At 37.9% G+C, this 22,229-nt stretch overlaps 1 protein-coding gene across 7 annotated transcripts in view; it reads right to left on the reverse strand.

Annotated features, from left to right (window-relative positions):
• PLCB1 (phospholipase C beta 1) overlaps positions 1 to 22,229 on the reverse strand; it is a 346,674-nt gene that overhangs the window by 88,324 nt on the left and 236,121 nt on the right. For all 7 annotated transcript variants that reach the window (XR_014943800.1, XM_085541097.1, XM_015857085.3 and 4 more), the window contains exons 11-16: positions 19,456 to 19,613; positions 15,157 to 15,239; positions 8,315 to 8,399; positions 7,656 to 7,833; positions 1,906 to 1,976; positions 1,198 to 1,294 (exon numbers count right to left, since the gene is read on the reverse strand). Coding sequence is in view for 6 of the 7 variants with exons in the window: in XM_085541097.1 (XP_085397223.1) it covers positions 1,198 to 1,294; positions 1,906 to 1,976; positions 7,656 to 7,833; positions 8,315 to 8,399; positions 15,157 to 15,239; positions 19,456 to 19,613 (672 nt within the window). In the remaining variant the exon portion in view is untranslated. The remainder of the gene's footprint in view (positions 1 to 1,197; positions 1,295 to 1,905; positions 1,977 to 7,655; positions 7,834 to 8,314; positions 8,400 to 15,156; positions 15,240 to 19,455; positions 19,614 to 22,229) is intronic.

A 22,229-nucleotide genomic window follows, 5' to 3' on the forward strand; every position in this document is an offset into this window, starting at 1 on the left:
AGGACTGAGACCAGAACCATAGGTCATGCTCCAGTGGTCACTGCTTTAAACACCTGGCAGTATTTGCACACTAGGATTTTTTTTTTTTTTATTTGACACAAACACCTGAAATACGAATCACTTAACAAGTTCACAAAAACAATAAAGACAGTGTAAAATATCTGGACATGAGCAGTTCTTCAGAAAAGACAAAACTTGGAAAGGCACAGGCATGGGAACAGAAGAAATCTGCATTCTTTAAAGAGAATTCTCTAACAGCAGCATGATCTTGTCCTGCTAGGATTCACATGGCTTCCTATCCAGTAGGAGAATCTCCTTCCCACTGTGTACTCATAACTCTCATTAGAGCTAATGGAGATAATAAACATCCAAGGGACACTACTGTAGGGAACAAGCACAATTCCACATGATTTTGTGAATGCTTATGTATATGTGTTTATACATCAATACATGTGAACAGGTAGATAACTATTTCTATGTTTATTATTCAAAATGAGTAAATGTGAAATCGCGCTTGCAGATACAGACTTAGACATCAATTACCTGTCCTCTGCTAAGGCCTCCACAAATCCATAACAAATTTAAATGCTATACACTTCTTTAGCTAAAAAGCTCAAAAGGCTTATTGCAATCTGCCAAAACAAAGTGAAAAAGGGCAGGCAAACAGCAGGGGGTTCTGCACCAAGAAAGGAAAAGATGCTGCACTGTTTACTGAGGACGCCACAGGCTGCATTCCTAGCAAGGCATTTTCTGTAAATGCCAGCTGGGGATGAAGTAATGGCTTTTTCTATAAAACACACAGAGGCAGAGAAGAGTGAATTTGTATATGAGGAAGGGCACACTCTCTGCTTACTCTGAATCCTCCATAAAAGCAGCACAGGGAAAACATTTGCTCAATCTGAAGGAATATTTATGATCAATTTTCTCAGGCTCCCTAAGTTACTCTTCAGCTATGGATAACAAAAGCAACCTGATTAAATATTTGTTAAACTGTTTTTGAAGTGGCAGCGTAGTTGACAAAGCCCAATACTTACACTAATGCATGTTTCAAAATAAACTTGGAATTACCTGACTGGACACAAGGGCTCCATGTATCCAATTGAGAGGAATCCAAGCAAGCATTTCTCCAGACCTTTCTTCTGAACATTTGCTAGATAGTTTTCAGCAAAAGATATCACTTATTGTTAGCTTACTTACTTTTTGATACTTCAAATGACTCAAATTTCACAGGCTGAATGTAGTTCACCAGGTTAGACATCTCTTCTGTGGCCATAGCCTCACTTCCAGCAGTACCCTAAGGACAGAGATGGAAAAATGCTGTCATCTTGGCTAGTCAAAATCCACAATGGCCACTGAGAGTCAAAAACACCAAAGTGCAGTTTTCTATCAACCATGAAAGAATCATCTTTCACTGATCCTATCTTAGAGAATTCAATTGCTCACATGAGAGCTTCACATACTAATGAAAGATGTTATACAATGTAAACGTTTAATTAAATTGTTGTTGTATTATTTCTTTCTACACGGCTCCCAGAAAAAAGACTGCATTACCTTTACATATCCACGAAGATAACACTAACCACACTTATCTGTACTACTGAATAAATAAAAAACGTAGCTCTACATTTTCAACATCCAATTTTATTTCCAGTGGTGCCAAATACGCCACAAGCAGTTGTCTCAGATCATCTGTAGTGTTATTGAGTCTTATTTTTCACTAAATTGAAGTAATAAACAAATTAAAGTTATGCTTCCAAATCCATTGACCAACAACTTCAGAACGTTATTGATTCCCGGTGCCCTGCCTTCCTTCTCCCACTAGATGGCAGTCCCACTCCTGGTAACACAGCCAACCCAGAACTGCTGGAATCGATCCATCACCACAAAACAAATCTATGTCCTTACTTCATCCATCGACGACTTTTTACAATCATCATCGTAGTCATCATCATCATCGCTCTCAATCTCTGCTTCTCCTGAAATGTTTTTAGCAGAAGACAATTACTGGTTGAAGCAACAGCTATAAATATCAGGGATAAATCTGTGAAAGATGTACACTGCTTAGAATAGAAGACAAACGTGTGCTTTTTGTCACAGCACAAATCAAATCAACTGTCTAGAGGGATTTATCGATCCTTATAATTGGTAAATTCCTACTGTCTGATCAAACCAAAATGCTTGCTTTTCAGTTGCAGGACACTTGCTATTTGGAAATCACAGGACAGGTATCAGCACCAAAAAAATGAGCATCATGGTGTGTGCACAGTGTGCAGGTATAATATTACGAACTACTCTGAGGAGATGTTCTCATGCTCGGGTCACAGCTCTGGGCGTGACCTTCAATAATGCTTTTGGCCCCCTGGGGAAGCAACACACACAGAGCAGCATTCACAGGGTGAAAAAATCATGCATAAAAACTGACATTCACATGTGTTGCAGTAATAAGGGTTGCTCAGAGAAATGCATCTGCTCTGAAGATATCACAGCGTGTGCACCCAGGTAGCACAGCTGGCAGGAGCCAGCTCACACTTCCCTCCGCTGATACGGTGTTGGTGCGTCTTACTGCTAGGACTCATGGCTCAGCTGCACCGGCTGAGGGCAGTGCAAATCGAGTAATGTGATGAAGATGCATAAAGCTCATCCTTCCCCTGAAAGCACACTGACAGAGTAAACAGGAGCAAATAAAACACATTTTAAGACCTGTTCCCAATTGCAATGTACTAAGAAATTCCTACAGGTAAGACACAAATTCATTATCATTAATTAATGAATATTCTCCCTTCTCCAGAGTTTTGATTTGGCTGCATTGGACATCAACCCATCTTTCTCTTAGGTAACTCCTCCTGTGCATTTGGCAGTCACCAGGTATACACCATGTACTTTTAGAAGACTCTGGAAAAGCAGGTTTAACTTCTACTGCAGTCACCTGTCCACACCTTTAAGATCGACAGCACATCTTTAAAGGTTTCATTCCACAAACCTTTCAGCTTTCTTCAGCAGTGGCAATTATTTTGGCAGCACAAAAATCTAACCACTGTGCAGCATTCCCAAACTCTCCAGAGAATGGTATTTCAGTTTCTACAGTCACCACAGGGTCTAATCCAAAGCCCACTGAATCTAGAAATTCCTCTCCGTTCCAAAAGGCCTTGAATCATGCCTAGGGGGCCCTTTCTGGCCACATACATCACATACGATTTAAATAATGAGCGTGCCTTTCACAATGAGATGATGACTACCCAGGCTGCAGATGCAGATGTTGAAATGTCATGCTTTTATTCATGAACACATTTCTTCCTGAACATTTCATTGAAGAAAATAACATGATTGCTCAACAGGCTCTAGGGATGGCTCAGGGAACCTCAATGTATTGCAAAGAACCAGCCACGTTCTCAGAGGATTTACAGTGACAATCTTTGAGTGAGAAGCTCTCAACTGATTTATCTGGACTGGCAAAATAATACTTCTCACAGACTAGAAGAAGGGGGATGTGGGCAGATTTCAGCCAACTTGCACTACTGAGATCCCAGGTTGTTCTTGCTGGAAGTGTCCAGGGAGGGACGTATGCAACACAGTATTCATTTATTAAAAAAATATTTAACACGAAAACTCCCAAGGAGATCAGATCTCAATTTCAAGTTATTCATCGGACTGCAAACCCAGCACAAATAATATACAGGATTGTAAGCACAGAATAAAAATTACTAGGAGTTTTTGAACCTATGGCTATGTCCCCACATTGACTTTCCCTCACACACATGGTTCTGTGCTCAGACTGAAGCTTCTTTTTGCTGTTACACTGCTAGGACACAAACTCAGAGCAAGCCTTGGTCAGACAGAGAAGATGTCTGTGCTATGGATGCCTTTATGCTCACCCTCCCACACTGCTGGTGGGATTACATCCATGCCATCAATTCTAGTCATAAAAGCATGTGGGTTGGCATATGCAGTGCAATCCAGTATTTGTGTAAATGCGTGCAAAGGGGACAACTAGATGGGATTTCAAACACAGGCCAGGACAGGTCATCTCTATGCTAAGTGTAACACAAACACAGTCAAAACAGAGACCTCCCGCTGCAAAAGCTTGCTGTCTAAGTATAAAACAAGGGCCAGCCCGAGGACGAGGGCATACAGAAGAATATCAGAAAATCAAAAGTTGATACTTCCTATCACACATAAAGCCCAGTGACTTTCAACAGCTCCAAGAACCACGTGGCAAATTTCTCAGTGGAGTAACAGCACTAGTTTCAAGGATGTTCTCACTAGTAAGTGGGGCACAGTTGTAAAGGTGTAAGAGTGCTCAGTAGACAACGCAACAAGCAGCTCAAGGAGGCTGAATCCCTGCTGATGAGTAGATAAGGTCGACACTATAATACTGAATAGAGGATGAGCAGGAGAAGAGAGCTGGGAATGGCAAGTCAAATCCCTATTACTACAGGTAGTGGAATCAAAGCTCTAAATAATATCTATTCCCACCACAGCTCAGCAGTTTGACAGCCAAATGTGACAGATATTGAGAAGCCAATAAAATGCTACACGTTGCTTGGAAAATTCAGGAGAATCTGGTAATTTACTTTGTCAGTACTTTGTTACTTTGCTCCTTAAAAGAACATTCAGAATGGATTCTAAGTGTGATATTTGCTGATGCTGCATGATAGTCATGATAGACATGAATTGGATTTACAATGTTCAAGCAGCTACCAACATCTTGTGGAGGAAATCACATCTCGTTATTTGCAAAAGCTGTACATAAGCATTAGCCATTTTTGAAATGGAAAAGTAAACGTTACTCAGATGCCAGAACATTTTACTATATAGCAATGGGCCACTGCCTCAATGGCTTGCGGCAGCAATGCATTTATCAAACTATCAATGTATTTATGTAAGCTAAGTATTAAACTTCAAACTCAGCCTTCCAGTTAGTCACACAGAAACCAAGGAGATGATTCTGTCCTCTCTCCATCTTCCTGTGACTTCTTTACAGCAGCTGGTACTTGGAGAAAAAATTCATCCTGTTACTGAGAGATCACCAATTTGCTCCAAAATTGAAATACTGTCCAATTAAGAAGTTCTGGCTTTCTGAAGCAAAGGCCTACAACATACAGTCACATCCAGCAGAACTGTCACTTTCTTTTAGCAGTATGATCTAACTACTTACGCTTACTTGAAAATTTCACCTGTTTGCCTCTTCATACCATCAGGTCTGAGATTCTTGTTTATCAAAATGAGTCTTATACAAGTGTTATCTCAGAAATTCCTTTTCTGTTTTGCCAGCATTGCTGTATCTATGCAGACAGCTCTAGGGATGCAAGCTTTCCCCACTTGTTGATGTTACACCCTACTGAAGTAAGTTCTTACAACTGTCTTGAACAATTTGTGAGCCATTCTGCAAAACTCTTGTTTTAGAATCATTTTTTAATCATTGCTACCATATCAGCATCACTGAACCTTCATACAATATGTTTTATAAACTTATCACAAAACTGATTTATTGGGTTTAATTTAAACCTGAGCTCAAACAACATAAGGCACAGAGAAGCTTGCTATTAACTGACATATGAATCTTTGCATTTTCTGCACTGCTGTGAAAAAAAAATTCATGAAAAATCTTGTGAAGGCCAGATCAGCACAACTTTCCCCTGCAGATCATCAGTAATTATGACAGATTCCCTAGCAAGTGGGGCAGAGTAGTGAAGGCATAAGAGTGCTCAGTGGACAATACAACAATCAGCCAAAGGAGGCTGAATCCCAGCTGATGAGTAGAGGATATCAACACTGTAAAACTGAATAGTCAGGAGAGATATTAAAGTTAGCCTGGATGGGGTTGTGAGCAACCTGATCTAGCTGTAGATGTCCCCATTCACTGCAAAGGAGTTGGACAAGATGACCCCTAGAGGTTCCATCCAACTCAGAAGATTTTATGGATCTATAACCTCCAGAAATGCTCAGTGCTCATAGTTGTAGCTGAGATCTCCAGAAATCTCTGCACTCCGAATACTTCCAAATTCAGCACAGTCTTAAAAAGCAAATCCTGGATGTTCCTTGTCAGCTGCCTCTGAACTGTTCTTAAGCCCTCTCAGACTCTGCTGTTCTTTGATAAAATTAGATTAGTACTATTTCACTCCCCACAGGTATTGTTAATATAAATACACTGTTGTTTGTCAAGTGCTCATATGCAGCATGAATATCCCCACAGAAATTCACTGCAAGGTGAAGATACTAGATCTGGAATGGTGTATGAATGACAGAGTGAAAAAAATACTGACTTATGGTTATTTACCAAAAGAGGCTCAGGTCCTAAAGGAGAAACAATGGCTGTCAAGGATTACAAGCATACATTTTCACATTCACAGATGAACCCAGTGATCACATTAATTTTGCCATCTCAGTTCTAGCATTTTCTAGGTGTTCACCTTTGAAATCTACCGAACATGATTTGTTACACAGAAATAACATTCAAAACTGATTTTAAAATTACAAATGCTGCTACGAGACTTACTCGCCTGTCTTTCCCTAAACATCAATACCCAAGATTCACAGCCCAAGTCTCTTCCTATCAAAGCTCACTGGGAGGCTCCTGAAGTACTAAACTGTTACCTTCTATGCAGATCAGACAGAAGAAAAAAACATAGAGCAATCCAGATCCCTTCAGGTTTTGGAAAGAAAAAGGTTGGCACATGCTTACTAATTTTTCTGCTGCTTGTGATTTGTCTAAAGCAAATCATGAAAACATAAGTAAATTATTCCTGACACCAGGATGAATCTTCTTCTGAAATTGAAGCTCTACTCCAAAGCTTGACCTTTATAAAGTTTCTTAACACAATGGCTGAAAACTCATTCTGCCTTGGATAAACAACATTATCCACAAATACAGCGGGATTGTTGTTGTTGTTGTTTTGATTTTAATTGAGCTTGAGGCAAACTGCCAGCATGAAGACTTTCAGCTCAATTAATCAGAATTCGGAAAAACTTATAAACAAGAGGGTGAAAAATTTAATGGCAGATGACAAGAAGCCTATATTCTAGAAGATAATGGAATACTCTTAAAGTATTCCATTATTAGGGCATAAACATCTTTGCCTTTAGCAATTCACAATTTCAGTCCTATGAGGAAGGAGAAATTGTGGTCCTGGGAACAGACTCTAGGTTGGAGATCAGGATATATATATATATATATATATATATACTGTTGCTTGTCCTGCTGATGATCCACTAACAACATGTAGTGCAAATCTTTTGTCCCCACACTTTAATTTTTCTGTTCCAGTTAGACTTAAAGCTCTTCAGAGCAAATCTTACCATATTTTTTTTGTATACTAATACTCACAGTGGTCCTCTGCAGATACTCTAAGCATTATTAGTATGTATGCATTAAATTAAAGTTGGTATATGGAGTAAGTAGCTTGTTCTTTTTTCTAAATTGTCCAGGTAAATGTTAGCATACTTCATTGATTTTTAGGTCACTCTATAAGTGGTCCCTCAGCCTTTAGACCTCTAAAAGCTCTTAGAGCAATGACACCTGGTGTTGTTTCCTGCTGAGCAAGACCTGTACTGGTGTACCTTTATCTTACTACAGCAATGTTAATGGATTGAAAAACACAGTTGTAATTAAATATTTGTGTTTTAGTGAGAAGCATATTTGTATATTCCATTCATACCTGCTCCCGGGGAGGAAGGCTCAAACATACTAGATGTATCACTGCACGTGTTGGAAGCTTGCTCTGAGAGCTTCTTCTTCGCACTTCCATCTGCAGACTTATGTGACTTCTTTTTATTTTTCACTAGAATTTTGTACATTAAATCCATAGGACTTGGAAGAGGAACCCCAGGTTCAAGCTTTCAGAAAAGAAAGAGAAATCTGTTACAACAGAAGAAGAAACAAGCTTACAGCAATTTCTTAAGGTCTACATAGAGCACGATAATTTTGTAACCCCTCAATAAGTCCTGTTAAAATGCACCTCATGAACAACAGGTAACCTTCAATAAGTGAAACAGGGCTATGGAGGGCGTACAAGAGAAGAAAAATACCTCATGAAATGGCTACAGCAATATCTTCAATAAGAACCAGCTCAAATATGAAAGCAAACATTATAAATCAGCGGCTACGAGAATCAATCGCAATTAGAGGATTACAATTCAGTGTGTCAAAACAACCTTTGCATCAGAAATGATATGACTAAGTCACCAACAGTACAAATTGTTTAAAACCCTCCTTTAGACTCCGTCTTGGACGGCTGCATATAAAGACTGACACAGGACTGAATAAAGTAAAAATTCATAAGATATTTGTGATCTTACAAATACCAAACCATATTACCGGGTATTTCTCCAATGGATCCATAAGCAATGCATCTCCAAATATTAATCTGCAGTACTCTGCCATTTTTGCCTGTTGTTTAGGGCTAATGGGGAGAAAAGAAAGAAAGAGATGAGTCCTACTAATGCTACAGACTGAAAGCAGCAGTAACAGAATACCTAATATCCCTAAACAAGATATAATTTCCTGATTCAATCACTGTGAATTGTTCACTGAGACATAGATATATCATGCAATTATTCTGATTCCTTTGATAGAGCTTATCAAGAGGATGACACATGAAGTCACTAAGCAGTTGAATAACAGCGAAACTGAACTTTGGAGCTGTATTTTCCCCATGTACTTAGCAGAAAAAAAAATAAAATAAATAAATGAGGATATCAGTTATTACCTTTGGGGAAATAACTGCTGCATGGATTTGCCTCTTTCAGACAACATTTTATTCAAAGTTTAAATATTTTCCTCCTTGTGTTACTTTACACACACGCCAAGCATTCTTCTTACGCCCCCTCTCCTTTCATCTGCATTATTTTCTTACTCATCATACCTGACCTAAGGCATCAAAACCCTAACAGTTATACACATAGCAGCCTACACTGATACGGTCCCAAACATTGTAACCTCACATGGTTGTGCCCTTGTGTCTCTAGGGCACTATAACAAGAAGAACAAGGAGAAGACATAACTTGGGTTTCAAAAGCAGCAAAAACTCATCAATTAAAAGTACCAATAGAGAAGCAGCTAGCTTCACCTCAGATTTCATCTCAGCAGCCCACTTTCCCAATGTATTTGTTTCAGCCTATGTGAGATAAGTGCTTTGGGTGCTGTGCCTGTAGCATGACAGTTCCTCCAGCTTGAGCACTGCTCCCAGATGCAGATTTACAATGATCCCCCTCACATGGTGCTGGCCCAATTCGCAGACCCTTGCAGGTGAGGTTGGCACCAGCAGCTTGTGCTGCTCTCGCCTCCTGCTGCATCTTCACTAGCAGAAGTCATAGCATAGATGTAATTAGTACTAATGTTAAGAGGCATTATGTCAATTTAGAGAATTGCTGTTATAAGTGCTGGTGTAACTGCATTTTAAATTAAATACTGCATGCCTGTAAAATATACATAGCTGGGACCAATATAAATACATCAGGTGGAACTGCTCAACGATTCCTTTAGCTTGTTGTTTGGGTCAACAGTAAGATCCTTTATTTCTTTATTTTCAAATCAGATCTGGTGTTGAATTTTACCTTAATAAATTACTTCAGTGGTCCTGACATCCTTTAGAAATAAACTCAATCTCAGCAAGTTTTATTCATAATCAGTTTTCCCAAAGTGTAACCCAATAATGAAATTGCTGCGTATCACAGTGATAAAAGTTTCGGGACTGTGGATAGGTTACATTGCTTATAAATATTACTCAAATCATTTAACATGCAGTGCAGTGCTAAAACTCACCCTCTAATTTTATACAATTGTGCATGCTTGTTATATATGCCTAATAAAGCCCGTAACATCTGAGCTTAGGTTTCTTTCCAAAATTCTCGTTTTTGATACTCTCTGAAGTTTTGATTAAAGTTTGTTTAATACAACCTCTTCAATTATTGTTAACTATGAACCACATACTATGGAAGATATGCAGTTGACATAAGTGGTTATGTTACCATGGAGCTACTTTTCATGACAAAGTAGAACTGGACATATATGAAAAAAGCAGCGTTCATTTTTCTCTTGTGAACCAGGAGTACAGCGACTTCAATGTCTATTTTGCCATTAGCCACCAACTGAGCACTTGGCAATGGAGCTCTTCCTGAGTTCAGCAGGGCCAAACCAGAGCTAAGATAAAGGCTGGGTGGCATTTGAATCAGAATACGTAATTTCCCCAAGATCAGCAGGCTGACTGTCCCTTGAAGCAGATACAGGGTGAACTGGCCATTAGCTCAGTCATTTACAAAACATACTGAGAGTAGGTTTTAAATTATTCCACCAAGCCATGGAAGTGCTGCACGCAATTTAAATCACTACAGTATTTCATTAATTTCTTTTACATGCAGCCAATTCTGCAAAAACGCTAAGAGCCACTTTTAGCTGAGGATGGAAAATTAAGATGAAGACAGGCAAGGCAGTGAAACTAAGAACCCACAAGGGAGATGGTGACAGGAGGAATAGATCAGGCAATGACAGTGCTTTAGCTATTTCTAACTGCCAGCTACCATGGAAAATAAAGGCACACCATTCTGCTCCAGTAACAAAGCAGACCACAGCTATCACCTACAAGGTGTCTATAGGAATTATTTCTATCATCACCACTAGTTTATCTTGTGAATACACCCATGCTCTTAGGACCCAGAAAGTACAAGGGACACTTCCTTGACTTACAAGAGCACAATAATTAGCCGTGAGTTGTGACACCGGCATTTCTGAATGGGCACATCGACCCCAAAAAAGAACATTTGATAATAGAAAAAGGATGCAGAACTTTAATCTAATAAATTTCATACAAAACAGAGAGAACAAATTCTTCTGATGTCCCATGTTTAATTACATGGTTACCTCATAGAGCACACTGCGAGGACTTTCCTTTTTGCAAAAGAGAAAAGTTCAATGCAGCATATTTTGGTTTAGCACATAAATTCCAATGTAATCATTTTGCAGAGGGGAAAAAGGAGGAAAAGGAAAATTAAGAAGTAACAGTTCTTAATAGTATAAAAAAAAAGTCTTTCAATACCAGACAATGTCAAAGAACATAACTCTTGACATAACAAAACTACTTTTCTTTGTCAACTTGACTGTATGAACTGTTATTTTAAAAAGCCCCCAAGAAAGAACTTCAGAAGTTTAGGATATAAGAATTATGTAGGAGTTCAGTATTTAAACAAGCGGTTCCCCTTGTGATCCCCACAAATACACGCTTTGTTTTAAGAGAGAGATCATTAGCAATAGTATTACTATTAAAGTACTTTACAAGCTGGAGTATTTGTTTCCTTTTATTTTACCCTCTTTTCAAAATTATGAACCAGAACAATCAACGTGTTTTCTCATCTGTGGTGTTAAGAAGCAGTGAGTCAGCTAATTCCTGAAGAAAAACAACCACATCTATTGTTATTGGAAATTCTAGCCTTCTTTTAATGTAATGAAAATGGATTGTCTCAAAAGAGCTAACTCTGTCTGCTGGATGATTTTCACTTGGTGCATATGGATGGTTACCATATGTGGAATGAATGCATATACCCCTAGAATGTGTCAGGGCAAGGGAAGATAAGGCAGTAACATGATACCTGGAGATATGGAAGTACAGAGAATCTGAAGAAATGTTTTCATTAACATAACTGCATTGCTTGTATTTTACTTCACTGTGTTGGTGCTACACTTACTATGAAGGTCACTCATAGAGGCTCTCTGGTACTACCTCACAACTACTCTTAACACTGTATTATCACTTCTGCAGAGGTCCTTACTCTGCATAAGGCAAATAAAGAGAAAGAACCTTCCCAAAAGGGTTTAAAATAATTTAAAGCGCTGGAAGAAAAAGTGAGAATAATTCCATTAATATTTGAAGAAACAATTCCAGCAAGAAATCAGTGGTATGAATAACTGTAATTAAATTTAATCTTGGAAGACATCTATGGATACTGCTCAAGGATCACTTAACCTTTTTGCTATGTCATCAGTGCATTTCTAATTATAGCCTGTCTGCTCACAGATTTGCAGATACCTTATCTTCTTGTAAGCTCAATTTTAAACATCAAGGTCTTCTTGAGGTCTTTTAAGAGTTTTAAGGTCAGTTTTCTTTTTGTTGAGAGAAGCATGTCTTTTCTGTCTTTTCTTATTATGATCTTTTTCAGTATCCACATTTATATTTTAATAAAAATGGTGGTATGCATAATATTCTATATATATATTTGTATGTAATCTAAATTCTACAGCTTACTTCCTTTTCTAAACTTTTCATTGCATAAAAATAGACAAGGATGAATACAAAGCAAAGTTAAAAGAAACAGAAGTTATTTACATGCTATGCATTTGAGAGGAATCCTACAACAAAACCTGAAAGAAAGTAAAAGGAGATGACTAACACTATGTGCTAACAAACAATTCATTTATTTCTCAAGTGAACAAAATGTGTTAAAAATACCCTTGTGAGCTGAAACCAGGGGAAGAAAAAATGCATTTTAAGTTCAGTGGTAACAAATTCTGTCATATGTACATTGCTGATGTATAACTTATTTAACTCTGATAACTGCAATGCCTAACAGCCATGCATAAAAAACAAAGGTAAACCACACTTCTGTTTAAACTAATGCCAACATTTCCATCCACTTGTAGGGGACCTGCATTTCACCCATGAATACTGACTCTTGTAACCTGACAATCAGAAGAGAAAATTTGGTCACTCTGAAGTAGGAATTGATGCCATTAAGATTTGTTTTGACAGTTCTACGAAAACACTTAGCACTGTTTGTTAATACTCACAAACTCAATTTTAAGATCTAGGAGAAAAACAACATTCCAAGTAAAGGAAAAGACAAAGGGAGCATTCCATGGAATTAGGCGAAGGTTTCTCTGAGTGTCATGACTAATTGCAGATTTCTGTAGAAACTAGTGAAGAAATGAAGGGATAATTGTAGCAGTCAGTAAAATAACTAGAAATTATTTTCAGCCAAAGCAAAATTAGAACTCACACGCACCAAGTCTGATGATTTATTGCAGTAAGAAATCATGAACAGCAATAGAAGCTCAAGAAGAGAAAATATTTGATATTGATTTCCTAGATTTGCTTTGCTAAAAATTTACATAATAGAAATATATGAGAAAAAGAAAAAAGTGAGATAATTCATTCTTTCATGACTGGAGTTCTTATGAAGATACAGTGGTTTCTGTGGGGGAAAATTTGAAAGATAGGAGTAATGCAACAGTAATTCTGGTCTCTCTTTGACACATTCATGCAGCGTCACCACACCTTTGACTCTGATGGAAGTTTCACCTTACAGTTTTCTGCACGTAACTTACATCTGACTGAAGTTTGTCTTACACAATTATTTACGATATTTTCTTAACATACAACAAACCACTCTGGAAGATTTAAGTCTTAATGACTTTAGAGTAAGAAAAACGTAACTGCTCTGTTTAAGATAAATTAGAAGTACCTTCTCCAAAAATACATTTTAACAGAAAGAGAAGAATGAAGTCAAAATGAAGTGGATTTAAGAATGGTGACTGAGAACTTTTCTAAAGACAAGAAGTTGCATTTGGAAATGCTGTGAAAAGCACTGTGAATTAAAACCTACTGCAGTAGTCAAGTATAAAAGAGTTGGAAGTGTTATGACTAACCCAAAAAGAAGAGAGTGTGTGGAGTGATTAGAGAAAGAAATTAAATGCAGCACCTGTGTGGTCTTTTTGAGGAAGACAGAGACAACTAAGCAGGATTTAACAGTTAGGTAGTTTTTCTAATCATAACCATGCTATCTTATAAAGTGCACAGTGCAAGCATGTATTTGTCAACAAAACATAGTGTAAGTTTATTCGGAAAGGTTATAGGATCATAGAATGGCTTGGGTAGGAAGGGGCCTCAAGAATCATTAAGTTCCAACCCCCTACCACAGCTCCTCAGCACCCTCTCAGAGAAGAATTTTCCACAGACATAATCTGAATCTTTCCTCCTTTAGTTTTAAACCATTCCCCCTTGTCCTACCGCTATCTACCCACGTAGAAAAGTGATCATGTGGCAATTACACGGCAAAGGTATTGTAAAGGTAAAGGCATTGTATGTCAGCTCTTGGATTTAAAATTTTTCTACCTAATCCATTTTTGATCAGTAGTGTCACTCTATTCTTAAACACATCCATAAATACCTTCCTCCACCAGTTTCTACTAAAAAGAAACTTCCCCCTAAAACAGTGGGAAAGCAGCTAGCCCTCACCTTTTTCATTTTTGAAAAGTGCCAACATCTTTTCTAATTCATATTAAATCCCCAAAGCATCCCCAAGTATTATTTTTTATTTTAAATGAAAGAAACGTTTCTCAACCCAAATTGGCCCCCAGAAGCACTGAAAATGTTTCTACAGAAGAAAACAAAAGGGAACAAAGCAACTGAAGCTAAGGCACATGCTGTGTGCCAACATCATCTCATTTGGAACTATGTGGTGCCTACACAAATAAACAAACGAAAGATTACATAAAACACAGAAATGAATATCAGATCTAGGTTAGTAATTACAACACAGGTAATAAGGACACATTTAAGTGTCCTCATTTTTTAATTTTTTTTTCCTCCTTTTCTTATGCAGTAAAATGTGCATCATAAGCAATTAAAACAAACAACCTCCTCACCCAAGAGAAAACAGCTCAGGCAGATGGATTTTTTCTTTTTTTTTTCCTCAGAAGTGAAGAGTTCCTAGCTTCCCATTCCACCTATTTTGTAATCCTTACTAATCTATGCCTAGTCTTGGTAGAGAAGTGGTTCTTGCATTTACTTCTAACATGAGAAACAGACCAAATACAGAATATGACTGCAGTGCAAAACAGGTGCAAGCAGGTGAAATATTGATTAATTTCCTTTGATAAGCACCACTTCAGTAGAACATACCGAGACAATAAAATTAACAAGATTTGTCTCATAATTATTTAAGCTTTCTCTGTATATTTAATGAATCTAAATATTCTAATACAGGAAGGTTGTTAAGAACATTCCAAATTCATTCTGATGATTTGAGCTACTTAAGCTGATATATGCTTTTAGCTTGGATAAGAGCTGTTGATCACATCAGATACTAAACCTGCCTCAACTTCATTCATAATCCTGTGTTTAGTTATAAAATTATAACACCATATGGGGAAACCGGGTAATTACTTACGAATCCACGTGATTTTCAAAGGAAAGGAGGATTGGAAAGGGCGATGTCTTAAATGCACACTCAGCAATAGCTTCTATTACTTCCTAAAGAATCAAAATACATACAGTTACAAAATCATGTCTCTATAGAAACAATATTTTGGTGTTTGAAAATACATAAGACTCCACTGAAATTGTATCCAAACTACCTGAAATCATACTCAGATCTTCTATCCTAAACATCCTTTAAAGTTATGCATGACCTTTTTGCAGCAACCAATTTTTTTCAGCCTGAGCTGTAACCACATCTCCAAAATGTTTGATGTGTCTCCTGCATGATGCTTCCCCAGAAATGACCTACGCCTGCTTAAATCAGAAGTCCAAATGTAAAACTTGATCTCAGCACAGTGGTGTTCCATGCCTGAAGCTATACTTTTCATTAATTATTCTGCATAATAATGAACACACTCTGACAAACTCATATTTTCTACACAGATATCTCGTATCACACTCACAATTGACACAAGTAGATACCTTTAAAATCCTTAGTGACTGACAAGTTCTAATTCTCTGTTCTTTGTTTTGTGTTTTATTTGGTTTTTTTGTTTTTTTTTTTTTAAATGAGAGAAACCCCTCCAGAGCAAAGAACCAAAGGGAAGGAAAGGAGAAAGTAACTCAATTATAACAGCATAGTATTAATCAAAAAGGGCCCAGAAATTTAAACTTACGTAGAAGCGTCCTTTTGCCTTTGATAGAAAATAACAACTGTAAATATAGTAGCTTAATCATTTGGTGACACTAATTTTAGTGAGGTACATGATACAGCAATGCACTCAGCATTAGAAGTGATTCACAATTTCCTATTGGAATATTGATCTTTTTTTTCATGAGAACTTACTGAGTACTGAAGATTTTACTGTTCTTGATATCAGCTTCTGAAGTCTGAAAGGTCTCATAAACCTGTTCCATCCCAAATCATAACAATGACTTAAAATTATAAGATCTGTTTATTTATTATTTATTTCAAACCAGCACTACATGGGGATTCCTTTTATTCACTTTCTGTACTTGAGAACGTTAGAGTCAAAAGTGTAAAAGTAAGGAATGCACTTCCTAACATGAAAGCAGACTTTCCAGTCCATTCCTTCTGATTTGGGGCTGAAAGCAATAATACATACACCATCTCAAGATCAGCTGATGTAAGCTATGGTACATCCACAATTTACAGCCTTTATGAAAGGCATGCACTGTCATAGCATGTCTTACAAGATGAGAAAGTATCTTTTTCAGCACACTCCAACAGGTGATGGATGACTCCATTTAATGAACTGCAACCATCCAATATATGAATGCCTCACATATCACTAACCATTCACATGCTTCAACTAAGTCTTTGAAGAAAGCAGAAGGGCAAAGTATTTATTGAATTCAGTTCAGTTTTGGGCAACTCAGTACAGAAAGGATGTTGAGGTGCTGGAGCAGGTTCAAAGAAGGACAACAAGGGTTGTAAAGGGCTTGGAGAATATGCCCTATGAGGAGAGACTGAAGGAACTGGGGCTGTTTAGTCTGGGGAAGAGGAGGCTAAGTGGACACCTTATTGCTCTCTTCTAATATCTGAAAGGAGCTTACAGTGAGAGCACGGTTGGTCTCTTCTCACTGGTGACAGGACAATAGCAAACAGCCTTAAGTTGTGCCAGGGTAATTTTAAGGCTGAATGTCAGGAGAAGCTTCTTTACAGAAAGGGTTGTTAAGCACTGGAATAGGCTCACCAGGGAGGTGGTTGAATCACCATCCCTGGATGTATTTACAAGCTGTTTGGATGTGGTGCTCAGAGACACGATTTAGCAGAGGGTTGTTAGTTAGGGTAGCATTGTTAGGTTCAGGTTGGACTCGATAATCTTTAAGGTCTTTTCCAACCTAAGTGATTCTACGATTCCATGATTCTATTGGGAGGACAGTAAATGGAAAGCATTTAAGGAAGCTGCAGTTTCACACTAGTTGTTCTCCCATAGGCAAACATACAATGGAGTGACTCTTGCTGCACACTCTTTCCAGCAACAGTAAATTACTGAAAGCTGATGCCACCTTACAATGGTTGCATTGCGAGATTCTTAAAAGTATCTCTGGTAGTTTTGCCATTGCAAGGGAACAGCAAGGCTGAGAATAGGATTACAAATTTAAGTTAGGTTACCTAAGTGCTTCCTACCCACATCACTCCTGTTTGCTTTGTCTCTACCCACTTGCATTCTACTCCCTTTGCTTAAAGAGCATGACTGAGGGCTTAAGAAGACTATAGACTGGATACGAAAGCACTGCTAAGAGCAGTCCTGAGGCCTTTCATGCTCTTATGCACTGCTTTAGCTGTGAATAAATCCTTGAAGACATTTTCAACTGCATTCTCAGTTGCAAAAAGGGATAAAATTCAGCATGTATGGAGAAGAATAGTCTGGAAGAGTAAAAACCAGGATGACGTTGATGAAATTTGAGGATAAAAGCTTCAGATATTGGTTCTGTGGCACAATGGTGATTCAGCCTCACAGTGCCTTCAAATGTAAATGCAAATTCTCTATGGTCAGAAAAGAACAACATGATAAGTGCCACATTTTACTTCTGCTTCAGAATGACTCACCTGAAACAGATCCCCAAGGTATTTACAAGTACACAGATTCCTGGTTATGGCATGAAAAATACTGGTTCCCTATAAGATCACATCCTTGCAGCAGCTTGCAGTCTGCTGCTGAGAAGAATCTTCTAAATATCATGAAGCAGCGCAAAAAGAATACAAACAGGAAAAAAAAAAAAGCACTAAAACCCCAAAACAAAAACTCCAGCAACACAGAAATGGCCACTATACATTGGTTCTTCCTCTGCATTTCTGAAAGTCTATCTGAGGCAGCAAAAGGAGAGGCAGTGGATGTCTGAGGCATTGTGTGCTGCAGTCACGCTAAAAGCATGAACTGACAAATGATTCAGTAATCAAGACCCAGTAATCACTCTGAATTGATTCATGTACTTCTGACACATCATTTCACTATCATTTTGCTCCTCCTAATCCAAGCAGCGTATGTTGAATGTTGAAAAGAACAGTAGTCAATACATTTATACAATTTCTGTGGGGAGAAAAATATTTGCCCTGAACTGACATACAAAACCCACTTGATTTGCTCTAAAACCCATTTCACACCTCTCCTGCCAAAACAATGAAGTTGTTGAACTTCTAAGCTACCAGGATGATTCTCATTCCTACCAACACTTCTTTTAAGAATCAGGTTAATTTTGTTTTAAATTCCTCCTCACCGAGGAGAAGTTGAGAGCTGTCTACTCTAACTAAAGGACTTTCAGCAATCAAACTCTGTGCACATAAACAGAAATGGTTTTCATCAGTTTCATGAGAAAGTTAATACCAAAACTGAAAGAAGGTTGTGTTTTACATTTTCCTGTGATTAATTAAATCAGTGGAGAGTTAAAAAAAAAAAAACAAACTGACAAAAAAAGTAACATTCTGGTGTTGAGTGAAATTTGGTGTTTTGTCTGTGTAGTAGCACTGTTATTTTTTTCTTTTCCCCCTCAAGGAAGGCAATATAAGACAAAAGAAAATCAACAGTAACTCATGCTTCAGATGTGGGAGATGTGCTTCAAATTTGTGATTTGTAGAAAAACCACATCCCTCACCTGCAACACAACCAAACTCAGAAATGGATATTTTTCTAAGTCTTCTTGCACACTGTTGAGTCTAGAAATGTATTTCCATAGCAAATTAGTGTCTCAGATGAATAAGAATTATTTCTTTAATCTTCAAAAATGGTATCTCAAGGTATCATTACAACCTGCGCTGACTACCAATATTAACACCATAGAAAAATCCCTCCATCTGGTTCCTCTAATGCTTCAGATCAGAAACATCTCCGACAATAGCAACAAGGTAACAATTTAATGCTATGGGTAGGGTACTACTACCTTTCATTGCATAAAAGGGAAATGGAAGATGAAATTCAGAAATACAGATGATAAACTAAGGATTGAACAGCATTAATATCCCCTCACAGTCTCCAAAGCTCCTAAGTTTTCTCCCTCTTGTGCTTCAGATCTTATCCCCATTCTTGATGGGTAGCCATCAAGAATCCCTTCCTCTGCAACATTCACCTCTTCCAATGATTCCACAAGTACTCTGAAATCTCCTTTTAAAACACCTTTTTACTTGTAAATTTTTCCTCCCTTCTACCTTTGCAGCACTGTTCTAGCAAGGAACTTGTCATGTGTTTTACATGAAAGAAACTGACCTGGCTGAAGCCAGCCACCCCAGCATACTGTGCTGCCGTACCTTGAAAGATATTTCAGTTGTCATAGTGAACCCGTGCGTAATGACCGGCTCCTCTTCAGCTGTTCTCCCTTTCCAGCAGTCCAGCTCCACACAGCGGCAGCCTGACAGTAGCACTTGCCGATACATCTCCACTGAAGAGTTCCCGGCCAGCTGACCAGCTGAGGCAACATAACAAGGACATGATAAAAGAGAGTCATTTTAGGCCTCGGGAATAAATACAAATAATCTAATGATAATTAGAGTTAACAGCATATTTTACCCTCGGCTGACAGGAATAACACTCAAGGGCATATAAAATATGTAATGATTTAATGGAAATGACTTAGGCAGAGTCAATGTCATGGTTTGCATTCTGCCATAAGTTAAACCATTGTGAGTGAGGAGAAATAAATTCATCAAAACCAATTCATAAACTTCTGTTAGACAGAGTTGACATGAAATAAGTTGTATCAGTTCTAAGGACTTTGTTACCCTGTAACAAACAGAGTGAAATTCAGAGACAGCTCAGGACAGTCAGTTCTCAAACATTATGCAATGTTCAGTGCAAGATAAAATCAACCTCCTGCACGATCACTAATGGTACCATGCCCAGGTCTCAAATCTATATTTTAACACTCTAATCACTGTGTTGAGTTGCTCAGTAAAATTTCCTATGTAATATTATATTATGTAAGAAGAAATTTAATTAGACTGCCAATATCCAGCAATGACATAATATAAAACAAAAAATAAACAAGGAAAACTTCTTTCTTCCCAAACTCAGGAAGTATTAAATACTAAACAAACAAATCCAGTTCTGCTCAGGAAAGGACCTACAGCCACAGCACTCTCCCCAGTTCCAACAGGCTGGGTTCCAGTTGGATGGATACAAATTTCTTCAAGCACAGAGGGAAAGATAACAGAAGACCGGCCTAACTCTTGCTTTCTATGTTAAGAAAATGGATGCAGCTTCCTGCTTTCTAGCAGATGTATAAAGAAGGTTTTCATGGATCCTTTGGAGGGAATTCACTTGCATTCTAAGGAGGCAGTGAGTTCATTTATGCTAAAGATTCTTCACCGATGGGAGTTAGACAAAATGTTTTATCCAGACAGGCATACAATACAGTACAGATTAATCCTTGTTTTATTGCCTCTTTGGCTCTATGTTTAGGTTTTATGCTGAGAACTATATGTTTCTGTTTGCTTCACCAAACAGCACTGCCTGTTTTCTCTGCGTTTTTATGTTTCACTATAAAAAGGAACAGAAAATCTCTTCTTATTGGAAAATTCCTGCTTACTGTGTGTGTGTCTGATGCATGAACTGAAACAATCATAAACACTCAAAACGTATTAATATTACACTCCCATTGAAATCCATAAGATTTCTCAGCATCTTCTGGAACCAATGAGAAATACATGTTTATAACACAATTTGGCTTGTGTTGGAAGGTTCTGAAAATCTAAATGGAGGCAGCAAAGTGATGACGTGTCTCTTTTTTCCTTCACTTTTTTGTGTGCTACTCCCCCTCTTGATAACGCCAGGTTGTCTTTACCCCCACAGTAACCATCTTGGTGCTATCTCAAGTATCTGTGGTAATTAGTGGCTCTTTGTCTTTACAGGGTACAAGCGAGCATAGCACAGATCAGGGTACAACAGCACACATTTCTGTGTATTTATACCTAAGCAACTGACATCAAATGGATCCTCTGAGCTCAGCTGCCTGAAAAAGCGCATTCACTTAGAAAACTTGTTTTCACGGTTCTCTTCCCTTGGTTTCAAAACACTTTGATTTGCATTTTGATTAACAAATTATTTTATGATTAACAAACGACTGTATCTGCTGAGAAATGACCGGTCATTATTGCCAAGCATTTTGGACTACTAGATCCATAACCTTCAAAAGTGCTTAAGTAAATCATGACATGCATCATTTGCCATCTAACACTCTTCCACACTACCTTGTTAATAAGGCTCAGCTCTTTTGGAAGGATTCCTGCTAAGGGTAAGAGGATGATGCTTAACTTCCAAAACATTCAATCTTAAGAAAGACTCCTAGTCCGATCACAAAATGATAGCAAGGGTTTCAATGCTCTCTATAGCTTATTTTTCTAAATTTAGATTAATAGGGATGCTTGCTCAGTTTTTTTTAACCAATATTATTTATAAACTGTCGTGTCACCTGCATCTATTCCAACTTGTGCTAACACAGAAACTAAGGAGAATAGCTGCAGAATGATAGTTTTAATATCCTGAGCACAGATAGCACAGATTAAATTTGTAATACTGGAAATTGAAAACATTATTTATCCCCTTCTATAACACATACAGAATCCACAATAGCGTCACAATACTTTTGCCACGTCATTTCTCAAGTAGAAAAAGATTTTGACAAAAATCAGCTTTTCTACTAACATGGGGCCAAATCATAACTGACACACAAAAAAAGGACGCTAAGGCTAACAAGCCTGTACTTACACATGCAAGCTGAGAACATGACTCATGTTTTCCCATACACACCAGTTTCACACTTCCATAGCTTGAAGTGATTTGTTTCTCAGCAAATGCATCTTTGTTAGGTTTATTCACTGCTGTTTTTCTACGTGCAAGACACTAGCAATGCATGAGCTTAAAATTTAATTATGATCTTAAGATATTTACCTTCCCCAAATTTGGTCCCAGGTGCTTGTTGTCCTTTCATTACTCTTGAAACAGAAGCTGCTCCTGCCACCTTACCCACCTACCACACCATTTTCTCCCAGCATGAAAAAGAAGCCACCCTACTGAAATGTGATGC

Source organism: Coturnix japonica, chromosome 3 (genome assembly GCF_054131305.1).
Source record: "Coturnix japonica strain WE chromosome 3, WE-NBRP24, whole genome shotgun sequence".
Lineage (NCBI taxonomy): Eukaryota > Metazoa > Chordata > Aves > Galliformes > Phasianidae > Coturnix > Coturnix japonica.